At 42.9% G+C, this 22664-nt stretch overlaps 7 protein-coding genes across 7 annotated transcripts; 1 reads left to right on the forward strand and 6 right to left on the reverse strand.

Annotated features, from left to right (window-relative positions):
* Positions 1-2238: 2238 nt before the first annotated feature.
* On the reverse strand, positions 2239-2415 carry K441DRAFT_571970 (uncharacterized protein; the record flags this gene model as incomplete). The annotated part of the gene is made up of 1 exon (XM_067644000.1): positions 2239-2415. One exon carries the CDS (start codon positions 2413-2415, stop codon positions 2239-2241), a length of 177 nt encoding a protein of 58 aa, XP_067501470.1.
* Positions 2416-2847: 432 nt separating this feature from the next.
* K441DRAFT_572041 (uncharacterized protein) lies at positions 2848-2997 on the reverse strand (the record flags this gene model as incomplete). Its single annotated transcript, XM_067644003.1, has 1 exon — positions 2848-2997. A coding segment is annotated over one exon (150 nt), but the record flags the coding sequence as incomplete, so codon positions are not given.
* A 4913-nt stretch (positions 2998-7910) lies between these two features.
* Positions 7911-8501, forward strand: K441DRAFT_571743 (uncharacterized protein; the record flags this gene model as incomplete). The annotated part of the gene is made up of 2 exons (XM_067643995.1): positions 7911-8141; positions 8271-8501. 2 exons carry the CDS (start codon positions 7911-7913, stop codon positions 8499-8501), a joined length of 462 nt encoding a protein of 153 aa, XP_067501472.1.
* Positions 8502-8935: 434 nt separating this feature from the next.
* On the reverse strand, positions 8936-9178 carry K441DRAFT_572014 (uncharacterized protein; the record flags this gene model as incomplete). Its single annotated transcript, XM_067644002.1, has 1 exon — positions 8936-9178. One exon carries the CDS (start codon positions 9176-9178, stop codon positions 8936-8938), a length of 243 nt encoding a protein of 80 aa, XP_067501473.1.
* A 12-nt stretch (positions 9179-9190) lies between these two features.
* K441DRAFT_679206 (uncharacterized protein) lies at positions 9191-10793 on the reverse strand (the record flags this gene model as incomplete). The annotated part of the gene is made up of 6 exons (XM_067651237.1): positions 9191-9254; positions 9316-9982; positions 10047-10374; positions 10430-10626; positions 10679-10703; positions 10752-10793. 6 exons carry the CDS (start codon positions 10791-10793, stop codon positions 9191-9193), a joined length of 1323 nt encoding a protein of 440 aa, XP_067501474.1.
* A 2124-nt stretch (positions 10794-12917) lies between these two features.
* Positions 12918-13667, reverse strand: K441DRAFT_688569 (cytochrome c; the record flags this gene model as incomplete). The annotated part of the gene is made up of 4 exons (XM_067652208.1): positions 12918-13037; positions 13117-13275; positions 13360-13391; positions 13649-13667. 4 exons carry the CDS (start codon positions 13665-13667, stop codon positions 12918-12920), a joined length of 330 nt encoding a protein of 109 aa, XP_067501475.1.
* Positions 13668-16591: 2924 nt separating this feature from the next.
* On the reverse strand, positions 16592-18599 carry K441DRAFT_706904 (uncharacterized protein). Its single transcript, XM_067653689.1, has 2 exons — positions 18310-18599; positions 16592-18246 (listed from the first exon to the last, which is right to left on the reverse strand). The coding sequence occupies exons 1-2, from the start codon at positions 18354-18356 to the stop codon at positions 16857-16859; spliced, it is 1437 nt and encodes a 478-aa protein (XP_067501476.1). The 5' UTR covers positions 18357-18599; the 3' UTR covers positions 16592-16856.
* Between the last annotated feature and the right edge of the window lie 4065 nt (positions 18600-22664).

Here is a 22664-nt window from a genome sequence, read left to right on the forward strand (position 1 = left end):
AGAAAATTACTATTAGCTTACTTAATACTAGCGCCTTAGCAGCCCTTAAAATCTAACTTATAGCTTATCTACTACCCGTTAAAAGGCTATACGGTTTATTTTACGGACCGTAAGCAGGACTTACGGCTAGCTTAAGGTACCGTTTGGAAGGTAGCCTAGACGGCACCTTAGGGGAGATTTCCTATATATTTTCCTTTATATTCTATAGTTTTATTAAAGCAATTACGGAGGCTATATACAGGTGGTTTTATTTTTTAAGTACTACTAGTATATAATTATAGCACCTGTTATACTAAACGCGTGCTTATGCGTTTGGTACACTAGGTACACGTTTACGCGTTTAGTGCACTAACTACTTGCTTACGCGTCTGGTGCACTTATAAAGCACTAACTAATTAGGGGGGAGGTGCATTAGTATATAGACTACGTAGTCTGCTTTATACAATCGACAGTCACCATCCAAATAAGCATACGATACTATATGTATTTCGTGCCCGTGGATACGACTCACTCGTGCTATTAAGTTAGTACGAACAATTAGCGACTTAGTTAATCGAGGCATAAGTACGGCAAGAGGGACGCGTAAGCCTATACGATTGGTAGTCTATAAACGAAGGTCTAAAGCTAGAGAAAGGAAAGGAGAAGAAGAGCAGCGCTGGTCGAAGTAGGGTTCTTTTATGCGGTCTTCTAGTCACGTGACCGCGAAGTTCTGCCAAGTTCTGTTAACTAAGTTCTGCCAAGTTCTGCTAGTGCCGTAACAGTCCTCCTAGTCTTTAGTATCGTCTTAGGTAAGGGCTCCGGTGTATTCCTAAAATTTAATATAGAATTTATTAAATAATTCGGTAGGGCTTATCTTTAGGGTATATAGTTTAGCTTAGTTAGTAGCTAGTAGGTTATAGTTACGGTATATTAGGTTAAGATCGTTAAGGACTTCTTAGTAGGACTACTACTTTTAGGGGCCACTAGTCTTTTATTAGGCGAAGAGTCTATTAAACGGTATACCCTTTATTCGCCTAATAATATAGCCAATCTTAGTATCTTCCGTAAGAAAAAGGTAGGCGCTCTAAGTTAGTTTCTTGTGGATTTGTATCTTCTAGTAGCTATATTCCTTACGGTCTCCCTAAAAGACTAGGGGATTAGGGTAGCATATATTAGACCTTATAGTAGTAGTTTAGGTCCAATTATTATAGCTTTTATTGTCGCTGCTTTAATAGGGGTTCCTATTAGGTAAAGCTACTTAGCGCTAGCCCTCTATTAAGCGTTAAGTAGGTAAAGTTGCCGGGGGCGTAGAGACTTAGGTGGCGTTATATATAGTAAAGAGGTATCTAGCGTTATTATAAATATGCTTATTAAGCTAAGATTATAGGTATTTAATTATGCCTTCTCTTTTAGTAACCGTAGTAATTAGTATAATCTCGGCCTTCTTTAACTGTTAGACGTCGCGTTTAGATACGCGGAGGTCATCTTCGGTTTCTTAACGTATATTATTAGCGAGCGCCTTATAAGCTTATAGGTCTTAGATAATATTACAATCTTAGGTAATACGTATCTTAGCTTATATAAGCTTTAGGTAATAGTTCTATAGAAGGCGGTAGTATTTATTAGGGTCTTATGCTACCATTTTTACAAACATCTTAGCGTCTCGTATTTTAATTTTAATAGGTAGTAGCCCTTCTGTTTACTTGTCCGTAGTTATATAGTTAATAAAAGATAAGATATTATTAGTGTCCGTTTCCTTAGGGGTTAAGGCTAGGGCTAATAAATTAAATTCTCCTAGGATTAATTAGCGTTATAGGTTAGGTATAGGTATTAGATTATTCTTTAGGTTTAATATAGTAGCTAGTAAGGGATATTGTCTTACTATTATAGGTTCCTTAGAAGTATAAAGTAAGGTAATTTATAAACACGCTACTTCTAGCAGCGCCTACAGTATTATAGAGATGTAGAATTAGTTATAGGCTAAGCGTTGGTAGTAAAAAAGGCGTAACGTAATGTTATAGGACGGGGGTAATGGCTACAAAGCGTATATATTCGAGGAGTCTACAAGACGTTGCGCGATCAATCGTAAGGGTCGAGGGCGTAAGGAGGTGATATACCTACGCGTAGCTGACATAAGCTGTACGCGAGGTGTACGCGAGAGCACGGGGCTCTCCTATAGAGGCCCCTGCGGTGGGGTTCCGTGACATATACTAAGGTCGTATTAGGTCCGTTGCGGTAGTATAAGGCGTTATTAACAGTTTATTTAGCCCGTAATTTAACTATTTCGGCCATTACCTTCCGTATTATAGCTGCTCGGTCTATAATAGACGGGGCAGGAGGGTCTAGTTTACTTATCCTTAGGTAGGCTCCGTAAACTAAAAGGGTAGGTACCAGTCCGTTAGGGCTAGTGGTGTCGTTAATAGCTTTTACAGCCATCTATAAAGCCAGTTCCTTTTAGATGTCCTTACACTCGTCTATAATAATCTGGTAAGCTCTCTGTAGAGCTAGGTAAGCTCGCTTAATAAGCCTAACGGACTAGTATGCCTTAACTAGAACGGCTTTTGTTAAAATAGCTATAGCTATAGTATACTATTAGAATTCCTTACTAATAAAGTTCTTACTAGCGTTGTAGGTAATATACTTAGGAGGTCCAAGGTATATATTAATCTAGTAGGTCTATAAAATATCCTAAGTATATTTTACGGATATATTTTGCAACTAATAGGTGGCTTAGTAGCGGGTTACCTCGTTAATTATATATAATACTGGGCTGCTGTTAATATACATAATGTCTATATACACTAAGTAATTAAAATTAAGGTCTTTACGGAGAGTAAACTTAAATTGGCCTAGGGAACGTCTGTATTTCTAGCAGAAGGAGCAGTATTTAGTTAGGTGGTTAACTGCCTTCCTATTAACATCGTTATGTCTAGAGCGTTTAAGGACTCTATATAGCTTTTTAGCTAACAGGTGGCCGAAACGGCGGTATAGGCGGTGGATTTCTATAAAGGTAAGGTAGTACGGGTTATAGTTAAAAGATTCCTAAATATAGGTCCGTAAAGTCTCTCCCCATATAAGGAACGGGTGTCTAAATCGGCGTATAATTAGTAGGGTAATATACTTGCTTCCTAAGGTAGTTACGGGGCCAATTAGGGTGTCCGTAACATTATTGTAGTATACCTATAACCTATCCATATCTACAAGACAAAGTAAGAAGGGGGTATCCGCTTTTACTATGTAGAAGTTAACTAGGCCAATTAAAGTCTTAACTTTAACTGATTTAATTAATACAGTTAAGCCGATGCCAAATTAAACATTTACGGCCCCAGTTTGCGTAATATTAATGTCCGTATTATTATTTATAGTGGTCCTATATATAAGGTATTATCTATAGCCTGCGGTAGACTTCTTAGAGGCACCTATATCAATTATAACACTATAGAATTCCTTAGGGGTATAGCGTTCTGTAGTAATATATACAAATAGGTCCTACTTATAATCTATAATATTCGTAACAAGGGTGCTTACGGAATAGTTTTTGGGCGTAACTAAGTATAGGAAGGAACGGTCGGCTAATACGGTCGTAATATTAAAGGCTTAGCTGTCCGTAAAAGGTTTAAAAGTGGTTAGGAATATCTCTAAGGTCTCTTATTCCTAAGCGTTTAAGTTAAAGTTAATTATAAGGGCTTCTATTAACTTATTAGGGGGCTCTTCTACTTCCTCTCCTTTGTATTCCAAAATAAACTAGTTAATACGGCTATTAAATCTCTTCCTAGACTTATTACGTTCTTCCTAGGTATGCTTTATAGACCAACATTCTTCCTTACCATATACGAAGCACTTCTAGCTAGTTCGTCTACGGGGGTATATTTTTATATAGGGGTTGCTGCGGGGGTTATAGGTAGGACTTAGTCGGTACAGGTGCTGCTAGCGGTAGTGGCGGTCCGTAAAGTAGACGTCTAAATCTATTTACGGATATTAAATATCCGTAATAAAGGCTTAAGTGCTACCTAGTGGGTTTAAGACTTTATATATTATAATAGAGGAGCGTAAATTATTAATAAGACCAGCTAAGGTATCTATAGGCTTGTAGTAGGCGTACTTATAGGGCTTTACTTCCTAGTAGGCCGTAATAAGTTTATTATACAGGAAGTTATCTATTTAAAGCTTAGCGTTAAAGCCGTGCTATAGGTGCTAGAGGTCTTTAATAAGAATTTACAGGTACTCTATAGTCGATTTTTTAGTATTCTTATTAATTACGGTCCGTAGCTTAGTCGCATTCTATTAGGTAAGGATATTACGCTTATATTCCGGTCCTTTAAAGTAATTATAGGTAGCTTTATATAGCTTATTAAAGGGAACACCAAGAGGGTTGCTCTTAAGGTTAGTATAGTAGTAGTTAAGTGCTAGGCCGCGTAGTATAGTAGAGTAGGCTTAGCTAAACTCCTATTTAGGAATATCGGCCTTCTAATAAAGGTCTATAAAGATAGTCAGTTTGAAATTAAAGTTATTATTTTCACCGCTATACTTAGATTCGTCAGTGTAAAGCTTAGCTAGGTTAGCTAGCTCCTTACTATAAGTCTTTACTTAGGTAGATTGCGGATCTATAACTTATAGATCTGTAGCTTACGGATATATAGTTTATAGATATATGGCTTGCGGATTTGTAACTTAAACAATAGGGGTAATTTAGTCCGTATTTTGGTTTGTAGGGGTATTATAGTCCATATTTTGGGTTACGGGGGTATTATAGTCCGTAGCGTGGTCCGTAACTTAAGAGTAGGGTATATTTTAGCCAGCGAGGTCAGCTCTAAAGCCGCTTGGGTCTATGGGATAAATTTAGTTAAGTAGGTTAGGTATAAGGCTGGCGATCTTATTAAGTTTGGAAGAAGCAAAGAGTTCTTTAGTAGTTTTAACCTAGTTTAGGATTTCCTCTTTAGTCCATTCTGTTTAGTTTTTCTTATATATTATATTATATAAAGACTATATAACAGTAACTTATTTATCCCTTTTAACCCATACACCTTAGTTACGTAAAAGGGTTTATAGTTTATAAATAGTAATAGGGTTATAGGCCTTAAAAATAGCTTCCGTAAAGTCTGTAAAGTCTTCCTAGTATTACTCCCATAGGTCGTTATTTATAAGCTTAAAGTATTTATATTTAAGGATTTTAAAACTAATATAGTCATTAACGTCGTTTATAGACGTAACGTCGACTCCTTATCTCTACTTCTTTTAACCTTCGCTAACTTGCTTGCTAATGTCTGCCATACTATATAGTATAGTATAGTGCGTAGCGGGTGGTAGTAGCTTATAACGGGTGGAGGAGGTCTTATAACGGTCCGTAAAATCGATTAATGGGTCCGTAATAGTTTACAGGAGGGTAGGGGGTTTCTATAAGGTCTTGTAACTGTCTATAGAGGTAATTAATAGGTCCGTAGTAGTTCGCAGAAAGGTAAAAGGTCTCCGTAAAGGGTCTAAGAGAGGTTAGGGGTATTAGAGGAGGGTAGGGGGTTCTATATAGGTCTGTATTCGCGTCTATAACTTTTAGTAAACTATACTAAGACTTAAATAAGTATATAGAGTTAGAGATAAGTCCGTAATCCCTAACTTCCGACCTTCTAGTAGGTCGTACTAGGAGTCTAAACAGGTGGTCGCTATTAAGTATCGCTCGGGGGGAGGTATTAAGTAATTGCTGATCTATACGCGCTCACTGATCAGTGTTTGTACCAACTTAATGGTACAAATAAGTTATATCCTAGGGCACGAAATATATATAGTATCGTATGCTCTTTAGGATGGTGGTGACTGTTAATTATATAAAGCAGACTATATGGTCTATATACTAATACACCTCCCCCCTAATTAGTTAGTGCTTCATAAGTGCACTAGACGCGTAAGCGAGTAGTTAGTACACTAAACGCGTAAACGCGTACCTGGTGTACCGAACGCGTAAGCACGCGGTTAGTACAACAGGTACTATAATTATACAGTATCTCTAGCTATTCTTTTATTACTACTCTATTCTCTTCTTATAACGCGCCTATAAGTAATAGGATCCCTATCTTATCTCTTTTAATAATACTAACTTCCTATAGTATTCTCTTATAATAGCTTATAGTCGTACTACACGTCCCCAGACTAACGGCGGTATTATTCCCCTTTTAATAGCTCCCTAAACTACCTCTATTACTCCTATAGTAATTTCTCTAAAGTGCTACTATTATTGCGTTTACGTGCTTACGCTAGACCTAGCCTATCCCTTAGCACGTTAGGGTCCGTAGACGAAGTGGCCCGGCCAAAGTTGAATTCCAGAAGGTGGCGAAAAAGGATTACTTGATCTGGCCGGAAAAGGGCCTAAGTAGAGAGGACCAGGCGGCGCTTGAGGCCAAGATCCGTTCTGTTCTTAATAAAGGTACTAAGGTAAAGGGAACTAGTGTGCTTGAGTCAGAAGGGACTAGGTACTGGGTTGCTGCCATTACACTAGAGCAGGGAGAGAAAATCAAAAGCTTACCAAAGGTTTGTATCCGCTAGAGAAGACTCTGCTGCTGAAACGCTAAGAGGATCTCCTAGATACTCACCATCGAGGAGGAGGTCTTCTATACAACAGAGGGTACATATGCCTAATATTTTTGTATTGGACGACTATGTTGGCTAGAACGATTATCGAGGCTTCAAGCTTGCTTAGAAGTTTCTTGGGTACCTGTGGGAAAAGCCGACCTTGGAAATTTAGAAATGAGCAACGGGTTCTACGAACACGTCATGTCACGGTCCTGAACCGGCTCTTTAGGAGTGATAAGAGGCTTAAAATGTCTACCACTTTATAAAATCTCACTATACGCATAAAGGCCTCACGATCAAGAATTGGCCTTCCAATTACAAGAATGTTTTCGCCCGCTTTAATAGTTTTGACAAACCAGAAATTTTAGACAGGGGATGACCCTGGTCTAAGTTCGTCTACCTGAGAGAAACGACCATGGTCAATCGCTGCGAGTCTGAATTGCCGCCCCCGGGCAGGCTCCGCAATTCGGAGGCGCCTGGCATGGTTCATGGGTGCATGGTGGGCACTGGGCATGGCGGGCGCGAGGGCACATGGACGCTTCTCGGCCCGCTTCAAAGTACCGATGCCCTGCGGTGGGCAATTTGTCCCTCTCCTTCAAACATTATGGGTCGCAACAATCCGATAACCGAGAGACCTAGAGGCTGAGGCCTGCAGTGAGCCTCGACGATAGCCTAACACGGCTCGAGCGGTTAGCAATGGCTTAGGGAACTTTCCCCACACCTCTCGATGCCATCCTGGGGCTGGGATGAGAACGTGGGCAAAAAGAGAGCTCTGTTGCATCGTACTCGTACCTTGTACCTCGTAATCGCCACTACGTCGCAGCGCCGCACACACAGGCGATCGGTGTGGCTGCCAGGCTGCATGGGCGGACCGTGCCGCAATGAAACGGTCGCGTACAATTGATTTACTCTTGGGAAACCAACTCCCTCAATATTCTCTCCGCTCCTCTGAGAAAAAATGCCCCATCCCGCTTGCTCCAAAATCCCTCCACTCAGAGGCAAAGCCAGATGTTCCCCCACCAGCCAAAGGATGGCGCCAAGCTAGGGCACCCCGCGATGGGCCGTGTTTGCCAGCAAAGAACGATAAAGTCTCAATGGACCGCCCCCTCCCATTTCCCAGTAAAACATGACAAGTCACACTTTCATTGTAAAGCATCAGTCGTGCCGCTTCAATGTGACGCCTCATCCCGCTCCTGAACCCGCGGAAAAAGGTGACGTCCACATTCCGAAACGAGCGTTTCTTTTTGCAACGGGTTTCCCTAAAAAGCCTCCGTTGTAGCCTATATCTGCTGCATCACCTCCAGCTCCGTTCTCCCCGCTCCCCCTCCCCTTATCTCAGAATCTTCTCCGATCACCACTTCGCCCTCGCCATGTCCGCCAACGTGCCTTACACCGACCTGCAGAAGGACCGCCAGGCACGAAACAGGCCGACGCATAGGGCTCAGCCGCCAGGCACTGCTATCAAGCCGGCTGACGGAGCCCTTCACCCGAATGAGTACAAAATCGACGAGACCTTCGAGGCCCGCGAGAGGAGGCATCAGGCCGCCGTCTATCTGGAGAACAATGAGATGCTGATCTGGTTTGCGAATCAGCGCAACGAGGTGAGATCAGTGCGCCTGAAAGCCTCAAAACCATTTCGTATATCCTCCTTGGCTCGACGGCTGTTTGCCCACCTTCGCGAATCCGTTGCGGCTGCCTTGTCTTGGTGAATTGTGTACTAATTGACGCAGTCTGTCCCCCAAACGCGTCTGCATTTCGAGAAAATCCTCGCGGGGCTGGACTCTGATAGCGATTCCCTCGAATGGGCTGACGATATGGAGGATGACGAGGATGACGAGGAAGAGGTTGAGGCGAGCACTAAGAACAAGAAGGTCATGTCTCCCAAGACGAAATCGAAGGCCGGGAAGGCCGAAAGGAGGAAGGAAGGAGGAAAGAGGAAGAGCAGTGCTAATGGTAGTTGATAGCGTATCTAGAAGAAAGGAATGGGAAGAGAGATGAAGGGAGGATTGGGTCGATCTCCTTGTCCAGGCGAGGCGTACGATGGCTACAGCCTCCACAGCGTCATTTTAGTGAGCGTTTCGTTGGCATTGGGATTGGTGATATAAGAGGCAGGTACACAAGGGAGTTTTTTTTAGCGTTATACCCAACATGTCTTAGCAATCAATATATGGTACTTTCTCTCTGCTACTGTATCAAGGTACCCGTTGCCTTGTTTTCTCTACCATAACAAATCGGCCTTCTGCTTCGCTAAAATCTCCAATGTACACGTTGCGTGTCCAACAAAAACCTCCCGCAGATGTCCAATCTAATACATACATAGATACAATGAATCAAAGTCATATTCCACACTCAAACTCCTCCTCTCAGTTCTTAACGTTGCCAAATATCATCAGCTTCACAACCCCTCTTCCATTCCCACATGCCTCCACCAAGCGCCTGACCCTTTATTAACCATCACCTCAGCATCGCCAACCTGCCTACGCTCGCTGACTTCCCAATCCTTGCCGCTTAGCTTGCCGCTGAGCTTAAGTCGCATGGCACGCGAAGCCATTGTTGTGCTGATTGAATTAGAGCTTACGAATTTCGTCAATCCTTGGGGTTCTGAGTACGTAGGCTCGCTCGCTGCCCTTCCCCTCATGACTGGTGATTGTCACTGCAAAGGTTCGGATGAAGATGACAGGCGGTTGAGATGGAGGTAAACGTCAGTGCCGTAACTAGAAATAGTTGAGTAAGCATGATTACTGAGACTGCTCATTTGACCATAATATTTCTTACCCTTCCATACTGATCAACTTCAGATCACCGCCAAAATACCGTGCGTATAGCCTACTGATTGGTAGCCCATACCCGAAACCTGCCATGGGCGCTTTGAAATCACTTTTGTTGAAGTCCGGATCCAAGCTTGGTGTTTGGTCTACAGTGGTATACATGTATGTCCAGACAAGCGGTATTGCACTTCTTGGAATCCCTCCTCCTTCGTCACTGATTTTGATCGTAATATCCTCTTTTCCTTCTGCAACAATAAGCTTTGTCACAGGAAATGCCTCCTTATCTTGTCCATGCGTCTCAACTACTGCACGCAGCGAATTCTTTAAGGTCTCGAATAGCATGTGCGACAAGTGGCCGGGCACATACATGAAACTGATATCCGGGTTGCAGACGAGTTGGACCTTAGGCGCGTCAAATAATCCGTAATGGTCCTCACAAACGAACCGCGCGTTTTCGATCGCCTCTTGTGCTAGGTCATGCACGTTGGTTTTGGTACAAATTATTCCAACGTAATTGAGATCTGAGCGTTGCCGTTGGTCCGTGAGAGCAATGTGTTGGCCTATTAGCATACGGATACCGATACGGGACATGTAGAAGCGATCTAAAAAGGCCTGGATTTTGTTATCAATCTGCATGCGTTGGCGCTTGCGCTTGTATTCGAGGATGCCTTGGGCTGAATGTGAAAACTTATAGTAAGTACCACTGCTTGGTTTCCAGGATGATAAGGGTCTACGTACCGACTGTGGTGACAACGCTGTCATGCCGCCGCTTAATCCGTTCCAGCGCCTCTGCAAACTTTATATTGTACGCACTCAGCTCTGGAGGCCACTCTTGCCCATCATCCGCTGCTACGTAGTACCTCCTGCTTAATGTTGACCGCCCATGGCCGTTCCCGTTTCCGTTGCCATTACTATCTGGCGCGGACTTATACTGGCCTTTCTTCACGCTGGGGTTCTGGGTTGTCTGACTTAGTATCTTCAAGTCTCTTTCATTTCGTCTTGCGGGCCGTAGGAGGCGTTCTTTGACATCCGACGATAACGTGGGTCGTGGTAAAGTCGTCAATTCCTGCGCATATGGATGAGTCATATGTAAAACATCGGACATCGGGGTATCTGCGTACCTCGAATGATTGTGCATACCAATCTCGCACCCTCTGGATCGAGGGCATCTCATTAAGGCCATCGGGGAGGTCACTGAGCTCCTGTACCCTTTGTGCCAACCGTATAGGTAGCTCTTCAGAGAGAAATTGAGAAGCGCGAAAAAGGGTGGCGGTGGAAGGTTTCTCTCCAAACTGGACCATCTGCCGTAGAGACACGCCTGAAGAACTAGTTAGGTCGGCATCAGATAGCCTCTCCATGGAGCTACCTACCAGTTGCAGGGAAGTTGCTATAGTGCTATCGCCGCTATTAGCATCTCAGCTCCGAAAGCATGTGCAAACCCACCTTGATAGTCTCCATCAGCTTCTCCGACCTCTTCCACGACATCTTGACTGCTGTTTAAGGCCACCCGGCCTTGTTTCCTGCAAACAACGCTCAAGTCTTGATACTCTGAGTCGAAGGACACACAAGAGTCGTATAACGGATTCCGCCCCGCTATGACGCTAACACAAACCGAGTGAAACCGAGGTTAGACGGCCGAGGTGGACTGAAAACGCGATAAAAGAGGAGTATAGATGAGACAACGAAGGTAGGCAGGCAGGATATGTATCAAGGGCTTGCTGAGGACGAAGGTGGGCAGGGCAATTGGCGTGGGGAATGAGAGCAGCGTAGAACTTTGTTGCTGTGACATGCAAACCAAAACTGGTGCATCCCATCAGCCGGCCCCGGCGACCTCCCCACACTTTTCAGCCTCTCCCGCGCTGCTCTAACCTCGTTTCACGTGGGCATTTCGAACCTGTTGAGAACTTTTGCGCAGTCCGCATAATATGTCGGCTCAGCTGACGCGACAAGATTGTGTAAGAGTGCTTGTAAGTGCACGCGAACGCCCACCTCTCCACTGTAACAAAGCGCCCATCTCCGACGAACTTTAACAGCCACACACCCACGAAGAAGCATTAGCCCCTAGCACGTTAACCTGCAGGCAATGTGAATCCTCGGTACGAACCAGTCATTCGATCCTGGTGTCTTTCGAGCACTTCCAGAGCTATCTTACATCTAGCCCGAAGCTTTTGTACCTATACACGGCAAGCTTCCTCAGATCCGAGGCGACTCTGGAGGCAGAGACATTTTTCAGAGTGCTTGAGATAGCTTCTATTTCTGCTGAAGACGTGGTGGAGATCCCTTGCCCAGATTCAAGGATTGCTGGAGAACAATTTACATTAAAGTCTTGGCTTTATGCTATTAGCCAATAAATTTTCTTAGCTGTCTTATTTGCGAGGATAAAAATCTTCGTTCAATGTCCGATTTCATTAGCCCAATTTATTTCATGGTAAACAAATTCCGCTGAATCCTCAATTAAACATGCTGGTTGATGTAGGTATTAAATAGCGCCTAAGAGTTCTACCAAGATAGGTCAACTACATGGTAGTATATCATTAAACATCATCGAATCCATATTTCTTCCCCACGTCAAAACACTATTCCGTCTTTGGTGATTGGCCAGATATTGTATTGGTGCATACGTCTTAGTCACTTCTGACACAAGAGCGGATGTATCTAAAGAGCTCGGAGTTACATACCTCGGATAATGTTACCCTCGATCCAGGTCGGATTTTGGTGATTACCCTGTTCCTGTTCTAGTTGCCTATCACCTTATGACTTCATACTATTTCTATTACCTTTCTATTACCTATTACCCAATGTCGATCAAGTGACAATAAGGTAACAGTTTCAAATCGACGCCAGTGTCGACGTCAGTCTTTACCACCTACTTAGTGTATATAGTGAGGCTCTAGGGCCTCTTGCAATGAGACAGAATCATCGTTCTTTTTATCTTTTGGTCTTCCGATCGACACTCTGATTAACTCTACACATCGAACAAAACCACCTTGTTATAGTATTGTGTTTCTTTTGTCCCACGAGCCAGCAGCAGGGCGAACACTAATCCGAAGGAAAATTAGGCTATATGATAAAAGTCATAAGTAATATGGATCACCGTAGAGACGGAAATAAATATAGCTACCCTTGGACTAAGGGAAGAGGACAAGTGTCCAATTCATAGTACGATGAACAACGCTAAATGTATAAAGGTAGTGCCCAGTACTAGACAGATTCGTTCAGCATACTGCAGCACACATGAATCGCAGATCAATTCCCGTGACCGTGGTTGGCCAGGTCCATCCTTGGTTCATCCAGATAAGATTGTATCACGTTTGCTTCACCAATTTTGAGATGTGGTTCATTTAAAAAGAGGAGAATCGTGGTATTTCGAATTTCTGCTGCTAGTTCCTAGACTTAGCCCACGCTGCACTAAAATCAACGACACCCTGCCTTTGATGCTGGACAAACATATTTTTACATGAAATAAGCGCGCACTTCGAAACTCCGGCATTATCGTACGTCTATCGGATGCCCGAACTGATAATACAGTGGAGAAAGGGATGTTGGGAGAAAAAAAAAGGAAGTCAGAGTTGTAGGAGTGTGGGGAGAAGTCCTAATGGTCGAGGACATCTATTTGGTCTCTTCGCGGAGGAAAGTGATCAGATCGTTGCGGTCCTTGGGCTTCTTGAGACCACCAAAGGCCATCTTGGTGCCGGGAATGTACTTTTTAGGGTTTTCTAGGTACTCGAACTGTGCAAAGATTAGTATTGGCATGCGAGAAGATATCCGGAGCCAAAGTGCTCCAAAGCATTGGCCAATGTAGACATACTAGAGTATCCTGATTCCACTCAATACCCTTCTGCTTGTTCGCATCTGTGTACGAGAAACCTTCCACCTGACCGGTCTTTCGGCCAAAGAGGCCGTGGAGGTTGGGGCCAATCTTGTTGCCTTCACCTTGCTTTAGGGTGTGGCATTGTGAACATCTCGTCTGCTGGAAGTTAGAGAGAGCTCGGAGGTGTCTCGGTAATGCCGGAGCTGCATGCAGTCGGCAGAAAAAAACTGGTTCTCGTACCTTGAAAAGGTTGGCGCCCTTCTTAGCATCACCTGCAGGTAGAAATGTCAGCGGATTCTAAGCCATTTGATCAGGATGAGCTAAGCCGCGAAGTTTGCAAGGGCAAGTTCAGAATCGCAACTCGGTCGCCGAAGTGAGAGACTCTCTCACAAGCTCGATAAGGACAGCAGCAGACCGCAGGATATGTTTCGCAAGTCGGTGATGCCTTAAGCCTTGCAATTGAGCTTGATGAGGCCTCGAGAGACATGNCAATTTGTTGAAGGCATGAATGACGTGATGGGAAGCCTACCTTCTTCGAATCCAGCCATTGTGATAGTAGAGGGGTGAGAGGATAATAAGAATTAGGTAGAATGGTTGTTGGTGTATTAGAGATGTTGTTAGAGGGCCAGTTGATAGCGCGAGATGGTGTTGAGAAAAGGAAGGGGAGAGCAAGATGAAGGAGAAGGAAAAATTCAAGCTCGCCGGGTTTTTCAGCCCGCGGCCAGCGCCACAAAGTGAGGCGCTGTCAGCCAATAACAGGGCATTGGACGGTAAGCAGAGAAAAATTGTGCCTCGGAAATGGCCGGGACATCACGTGTATTTATCGGCTGGAATTGCCGGAAAGGCGTGTAGTCGCCTCCAGTCGCTCCATCGGTATAGAGCACTTCCATGCGCGTAGGCCACCATACGTGAAGGACTGTAGCCCCCGTTGCTATCTTCATCCATTACCGCTGAGATTCATGGAATGAATAATCACTACTAACTTCAAACATTGGTTACCATTTTTCTAGCTACAAGATTACGCTCGAGATGGCCAGCATGGAAATATCTGAAATTGAATGGTACCATACTTAAAATAAGGCATTCTTCTTTGAACTCCACAACCTTAAATTGATCCTACATGCAATTCAGTTTGCACATTTTCTACATGAAACACAGCAATTTTCTAATTTTCTCACATATGAGATCTTATTCGGTTACCGGACCCATATATTGCACAGAGCTAGGCCTAGTATAAACTTTCCTGTGGCATTATACTGTCTGATCAACAAGACACCGTTGGTAAGATATAATTTGATAGCACGGTTTTGTCTGTGTTATTGCAGATTATGTCTATCTCAGCTGACTAATAATAATCTGTTCATTCCGTGCGCCTTTTAGTGTCGCCCGTTTTGTAATTAGTGGCGGCTACTACCCGTGGCTCATTTGAATCTGTCGATTGTTCGGTTGCAACTCCAGAATGAGGCTCCATATTTGACTTCGTGATTAACGTCGGTGAGCAATTCGAACGAGACCCTCTCTGCCACCAGGCCTCTATCGCGACTCCCTACTTTGGTGTAGCAATGGAGCCTCCTCCTCGGCCAACGCCCTCTCTACAATCGACGTTTCCTAGATCTTTGCCCNCCTCCCGTACGAGCCGTAGTAGAGTTACAGCGACGCCCATGTATGAGCCCCCCTGGAAACAAGCTTATCGTGATCACAAAAGTTAAGATAATAATATTATACAAGGCTTGCAAATGCGACTGTAGTGTCGCAACTGGGGCACGTGGAGTCGCCATATTACAAGGAGTCGTGACTTTGGCGCGTATGCAAGAGCTCCATATTGATATGGAATATGGAACAGGGGCTCGAAGCTACATATTGAAACGGTGCCAAGAACCTCATTTCAACTACTGTATACAGTATAGCTTGCAAATTTGACGCGCTTACCGATATGGAGGAGCTCCATATTCAAAAGTCGTCAGATTTACCGAACAACACCCTCATATTCAGATTTGAGCTCCATTTCCGTTACAATATGGAGCCTCCATATTGAATCTGGAGTTGCAACCGAACATGCCCAAAGTAGTTTTGCTGGTTTTAATATGCCGCTCTGCTAAACAATCAATATCCGACCGGGCTAGCTCTGCTTAATTTAGGAAGGCAGTCGAAGTGAAAGACTACGCAACCTTTAACACCTCAATCAGTACTGTAACTCAATAGCGGCCCGTCCCTGAAATCTGTTTCTTTCCGTAGCGCGACTCCAGAAGCCTTAGATCTCCCCGAACGTATTCCGTAGCAAATCAGTGTCCCACTCTGCGCGTTGCTCAATTTTGTCCACCGCGTTCTTCCAAGCTCGCAGCACAGCACTCAAACGATTTCCAATTTCACACTCCTCAACTTCTGCTCCGCGGCCGCCACCCGAAACCTGTCTCCCAGTCTCCCGGTTCTCCAGAAATCCATTAAGGTACCAGCCTTCCCGCCCAACTTCCGCAACTTACCATCTCTATCGCTCCCAGCCTCGCCCCCCTTTCCACCCTCACCAAGAACACCACCAGCCCCAAATGGTCCCTCACGCCTCCCTTTCGTTGTTTCAACGAAATAAACGGCCTCAGCACCTCTTTCGCCTCCATTTTCCTCTTCTTCATCTTCCGTCCCACCCCAGCCGCAGCCTCTGTCCCAGCACCCACCCCACCCGGCCCCTCCCGGCCCCTCCCCTTCCGCTTCCGCAACCTCGACCCAGCCGCTCCACCCGCATCGACCCTAGCCCGCGCGCCCTTTTCCGCGCCGCCTACCGCACCCGCTCGCAGCGGACACATCGGCAAGCGGCACGGCCGGCTGTGCCGGTAGTGCGGCAATGCGACGACACACATGTCGGGCTGCGTAGCGTGCGCGAAGCGGCAGATTTGCGGGGAAGGGCGCTGGGGGGCTGGGCGCGAGGCGCGGTTGGTGGGTGGGGAGAGTTTCCGGTGAGTGATGGGGAGAGTTTCCGGTGAGTGATGGGGAGGATGTGCGGTTGTGTTGATGGGAGCGGGGGAGAGAGTGGAGTGGGCGGAGGAGTTGGTCCTGCGGAGAATGCATTGATGGGGGAATAAGTTGGTTACGGGGGCGGCGTGGGATGCTATTGGTGTTGTGGTGCTGGGTTTTTGCCATGAGTGCTGATTATATCTAGGTTAGTTAAGGGTGTTAGTAATGAATGGGAAGTGAACGAAGTAATGTGAGAGCTTTTGTAGATTGATAGTTGATAGAGATGATGGTGGCATAGCGGAAGGTGAATTACTCTTGCTTAATCTACGCACGAATTAAATGACGATATTGCTCTGTGATAAATATGAAGAAAAATGTTGGTATCGCTTATGACAGTAGGTCCAATATGAAGTCAAAATCTGTTGTCTGGGGCACCGCTTTTGGCTCGATAAGCAATAGAAGTGAATAACGGGATTAGAGTCACACTGAGAGTATATTAAATCACTGAATATTAGGTATGTGTGGTCTAAGTAGGGTTTAGGCTTGTTTAGATATCCAAGAATTTATATAACCAGACTATGTTCATAATAGGCGTTGATCATAAATAGAAGCCGATCATGAATGGCTCATTGAGTCCAAGCAGATGCGCTGAGAACAAGATATGAGTTGATTTGGACAACAGTGACTGCCAGCCTCAAGACAATGTGTAATGTTTAACGTTGAAAGAAATGCTGAGACCGTGTTCAACAGGCGTGACAAAAAAGGCCTCTCATAAGGCATTAACATCAGCGTTACCGCAATACTTTCGCCATAACCGAAGACGCAATCTTCAGAGAACACCATATTCCAATACCAAGAACACCGGTGAAAATGATCAAAGTCCGAAAGTTCCGCCTTTCAACGCTCGAGTACCTCAGACGGTCCTCGCTCGACTTGCCCATCTTGGTGATAGTGGAGAATTGCGGAACATACTTGAAGTCAAAGAGGGTCTCGGTGCCAGCAAGGCCATACTTGCTTTCCACAATGACTGCGTAGAAGAGCCTCTTCAGTGTTGCAATGTGCCTCCGATCAAGGTACGGAATATATCTGTAGGTATAACATATGAACATGAAAAACAAGCATTGGCCAGCCATGAGAGCCCAGTAGTATATAGAAACACGTGGAAGGCCCAGCCGATCTCCAAGCTCATTGCCATTAAGCCAACGGGCACTCGCAATTAACATCTCGGCTGAAACGTGAGTCGGAGGCCGGCCCTCTAGACTGGTTATGATATTGTTTGCTAAGATCTTGGACGTCTCCGAAGGATTGATTTCATTTAGCAGTAAAGAATCCATGATTGCTTTCGCTTTGGCTGGCGTCTCAAAGTATTCGGTAGGACACCCCAGGAGGTAGCCAATGTAGCGCCAGACGGCAATGTAGTCAACAATCTCTTGCTCACGGAGGAAGAGGCCCTGCCGTGGGAAGCTAACCCAGATCAGCGTAGCACAGAATGTGCCAACTGTTGCGATGGAATCTAGGTCGTTCACGGGGACTCCCCATTCCTCTAAGTTAAAATATCCAGGTCGCTGTTTTGCAAGCTTCATGATGCGTTGCCGTACGGCGGCATGAAGCAGTCGGACACGAACTGAAGATGCATGCCCATCACCACCCGGTTGGAGAGATTCGAGGGACCTCGTGCATTGTAGAATGTGCTGAGTGGTCTCGAAGAGCCTTCTACGAGCGACCTTCGTAGAGAACCCACCAGTCCGTGCTAGCGTCTCGACGACTCTTGCTGCTCCCATACCGCCAAGCAGACTCTGATACGTCAGGCCTGTTAATGCAGGGCCTCCATATCGATAAAAGACGTCTTGGCCTCTTTGGATTTGCTGCCAGTCAACCCATTCAGGAACAGTGTTGACTTCTTTCCATAGCTGGTTGAGTTTAGAGTCTTCTTCGTGATGGTCCCGAAGAAGAACGAATAGGTCTCTATGCGGGATAGTTGGTCCATCTTTGTCCTTGGAATCTCGTTCTTTTGGCGTATCTTGACTATTACTTCTGGGTAAAGCAGCACTTTCAGGTGGCGAGATTTCATTGAGCCGATTAAGACACTCCTCTGCTAAAACATCATAGGAATGCTTGAGCGGTTCCGCCTGTTCAGGCGTTAAATGGTCCTCCGTCCACTCGAAAGTGTAGCCCCAGCAGCTAATCGATGTGAGAGTCAGCTTGGTATATGGATGTTATACTCGGTGATTTTAGATGACTTACTTCCGCGTGTTCTCCGTCTGCCGTCGAAAAGGATTGGGCCATGCCATGATCTATTCACAAAAAACGTCAATACAACAATGGAATACTTCAGGTGGGTTCAGATAAGGTCAGATAGTGTCAAAAGGATTGGAAGGATAGGAAAGGGAATGGTCATATGGTCATAAAACTATCTCGATGCATGGAGGATCGCGTCATATGTGCCTCGAAGGTTTGGGGATCCCTGCAAATAGCACACGCATGATTTAAACAGCTGACAACTGGGACCACATTGTTGCAAATGTAAGCAGTACTTTACCGTGTACTAATTATCTTCTAAATCAGACCCTTCGAGGAACTTTGGTGTGCATGGACGAACTGCTCCGTATTAACCAACGAAATTTCCAAGGGTCTAAGAGCTTATCCCTTAGCACGCTGGTTTGCGTCCTACTGTTATCGATAAGAACTACCCAATCAGATTAATTAAAACATGCGGATCGTTGGTACCCCCCAACGAAAATTTTGGCCCGAGTTTATAAGTAATAAGCCAATCAATTAACCCAAAGCCTTAATTTAGAGCTTTATTATATAGACTGTAAAGCTTTAATATAGAGCCCTTTATATAGGATCTAATATAGTAGATTATAATTTTAATTTAAAGCTTTATATATTAAAAATTTTAATACCTAATAATTAAATCGCCGTATAGCTAGAATTAAAGTAAGTCTACTACCCTAACTCGATTAATACGCGTGTAAGAAGAGATATAACTATATACTAAGACCCCTTCTCCTAATAGGCGGAGGCGGTACAGCTATATAGTAGCGACGTCTAATATAATTAATTAACTATGTTATTGCCTACCTAGTTCGGATATATAATATAAGGGGACTTTATAGACAGGGGGCTATAAGAACACGATTGTAAAATAGGATAGATTGGTAAGAGAAACAAATCCTTAAGGAGGTAAGGCCTTTAGAATTGTGGAGACTATATACTATAGGGACGTGCCTTTAGTACGTAACCGGCAACTATCCAAGGGGCGTCTAAAGGTTGTCCTAAGGGCAACCCAAGGTAACTGCAATAATATCCCTTATATATAACGACGCAATAGCTCGGCAATAATATAATAGCTTAGCGCTAAGTAATAGGAGGGAGGGAAGAAGGGGAAGAAGATTAGGGTAGCTTAGCCACCGTAAAAAGGTTATAATATTAGTATAATATTAAACTTTAAAAATTATATCCTAGGAGCTTAATTAATAACCCCTATATAAAATATTAACAAGGTTTAATTATAGAGCTTTAAACCGGTAGATCTTCTAGGAATGCCTATTATAAGTAGCTCTAAGTATAGAATCTAGAATATTTAGTAGTAGTATAAGTATAAGATGGGGTATATATATTATGGCGACTTAGTTAATTAAAACTCTAGCACTATAATACAACGAGCGCAAGCCTGTATAATGGTAGTCTATAGACTTAGATATTAAGATAAGGAGTAGAAGGTAGAAAAGGACATATATTGTCCACTCTTCTATTAACTCTCCTATAACTTATACTCGGCTTTTTTACTTCCTACTATATACTTAGGCAATATACCTTACAAATATATACTTAATTAAGAGTAGTACTAGGGACTATAAAGCGGCTCTCTTATATAACTTATAGTATAATTAGGTTATAAAGGCCTTCTAGTATATTAGCGTCTTTTTTAAGAAGAAGATATATATTAGGTAGAGTACTAGCGCCAAAACGGCGGAGCTAAAGGGGGTTAGTAAGGACTAGATTTAACGCATTAGAAGGTAAAATTAGGAGTAGATAGTAGGCTATTACTTAAACTCTCTTCTATAAGAGTTTATAAGATTAATAATAGGGCATCTTTTATAGATAGGCTACTTTAAAACCCTCTATATAGGTGTCGGGAATAAGGCAAGCGGTTATCACGTGTCGTCACATGTCGCCGCGGCACTAGCGTGGTAAGAAACCTTAGGTTCCTCACCTACCCCCTAATTCTAAACAATAAGCTTTATAACTAACATTTACTGTATCTACTTAAGTAGCATTAGTGAGTTACCCTGTAACACTAACACTAATTAGTGGTTGAATATATAGTTAACTATAGAGCAGCTAGGTTATCGACAAAAGAGATAGTCTTATATAGGGGTGCTATATGCGCTTATATAAAATGGATCCCGGCAATACTATGCTACCTTAGACTTGCGGAAAACTAGTAACAGAAGTATTACTAAGTACTAGGAGATACCAAGTTACATCTATTATATAGAACAATTACGTTTACGAAGATTTAGTTAAGTACTTTAGGTTAGAAGTGTTACTAAACCTAAGGTCCCAAGTTAACGTCCGAAACGCGTTAAACAACATCTTAAATTGCCTACCTTTAGATAGCAAACCTACGAGATCCTATAAAACCGAAAATCCTGCCTACCTTTAACGTATGATACCTCGTCAATTCTATCTACCATAGCGTTAACCTATCCGAAGAAGTATGAGAAAGATATTAACCCGGAGATATAGGATAGAGCCATAACTAACTTTATAACCGCTAAGTAATAAAACCTAAATAGATTCTTAATACACCGTATAGAATACTATAAAGATAGCAAATACAATAATACCGCGCTATAGTATTATATAAAGGAGGACTTTATTAGATAGATAAAGGAAACATAGGTTCCTATAAATAAAGATATTGTGTAGGACTTCCGTAACTTCCTTTGGGAGTATAAAGTATTTGTCCCTATAGATAGGGGTAGTATTAGGAATAATATTTAGGAATACGTTATTAATATAAAGGAAGAGCATAAATGGACTCTATAAGAGATTAAGCACCAACTACGCACTATAAAGAAGCTTAAATTATAATAGAACCCAAGTAATATACCACTAGAGACATATTCTAACTCTATTGCTCTAGGCATAAGTTCTAACATTTTATATCTATTGCCTCCACCTCTGTCTTTAACTCCCCTATATTAACTAGCTTAACCTACAGCCTTAATTAATAACCCCCAATAAGCGTAAGATCCCCTTACTTCGCGGTCTAATAACCTTTAAACTCTACTAACTAGATTTACGTCACTATCGCAGCCTATAATATAATGCAGCTAAACACTAATTAGAGGCACCTTAAAAATGCTTATAGAGCTTATAAAGCTCTATTTAGAATAGGAGAAGAAGTTTAGCAAAGAACTGTATAATATCCTTAATTTAAAGTTACGTATCTTCTATGACTATTGCTAAAAGGTTAGACTAGAACCTAATTAATACTATATTACTTATTTAGTTATACTTAAGGGCCGAGCTAGTACCTTCTATTATAATCGTTTAGCAGGAAAAGAATATAATTTTAACTAAATAATATATAAAATAAGATGCCACTTTAAAACAAAGGAGAATAAGCAGCAGTATATATCGGAGTAGAGAGAGACTACCTTCCTAAGAATTATTGCTATAAACCTAGGTGCCTCTTAACTTAATTATCTTTAAAAGCTCTTTAATTAACTCTAGATAATTTAGCGTGGTTTATCTAAATTATATTAAGAGGACTTTAGCCTACGCAATTAAGTTATTAGCGTATGCTAAGGTGTTAAAGAATATAACCTTACTCTCTTTAACCCTATAAGTACTTATAAAGGAGTATATACTTAATTAAGATCCTCTATTGGCACCGCCCTATACTTTTAAGAAGTATAGTAATTTAACGCCTAACTCCAACCTACTTTAATCAACCCGGCCGACCAACACGATCACAACTAGACTAATTAAACATATAGTGGTCGTGGCAGGGGATACAGTAGAGGGTATAATTAATATTAACCATAAAGCAATCGTAAAGGTCCTCGTAGAGGTTTATTTTGCAACAATTAGTAAAAAAAATACTACGTTTATAAGAAGCCAAATTGCTAGTTAACTAGACACCCCCTTAATAAATAAAAGGAGGTATATAATAAGTTTCGCTAGAGCGCATAAAACGTTAAAAACTAAGAAGTTACTATAGCCTACTTCTAAAGCTTCCTAGTTTAATATAAAGGCGAAGAAGATCTCAAGGGTAAGATTAACGAGGCTAAATAGCTCCTTATAGATATGGAAATTAAGGACTACTCTCCTAACTAATACTTTACTAAGTATAGTAAGGTAAATAGCGCATAAACCGTTGCTATCCTTAATAACTAATCTATGCTCCATTCTGTTATAAGGTCAGATATCTTTAATAAGCCAAAGAAAAGTTCCGCGTTCTCCTTTAACAATAGATACTTAGCAAACGTCTTTTATAGTATTATACTAGATACTAGAGCCGTAGGAGTATCTATAGTAGGAGAACCTTAAGTCCGAGCTCTTTAGCAGCTTAATAGTTCTAT

This window comes from Cenococcum geophilum (genome assembly GCF_001692895.1).
Source record: "Cenococcum geophilum 1.58 unplaced genomic scaffold K441scaffold_34, whole genome shotgun sequence".
Taxonomy (NCBI): domain Eukaryota; kingdom Fungi; phylum Ascomycota; class Dothideomycetes; order Gloniales; family Gloniaceae; genus Cenococcum; species Cenococcum geophilum.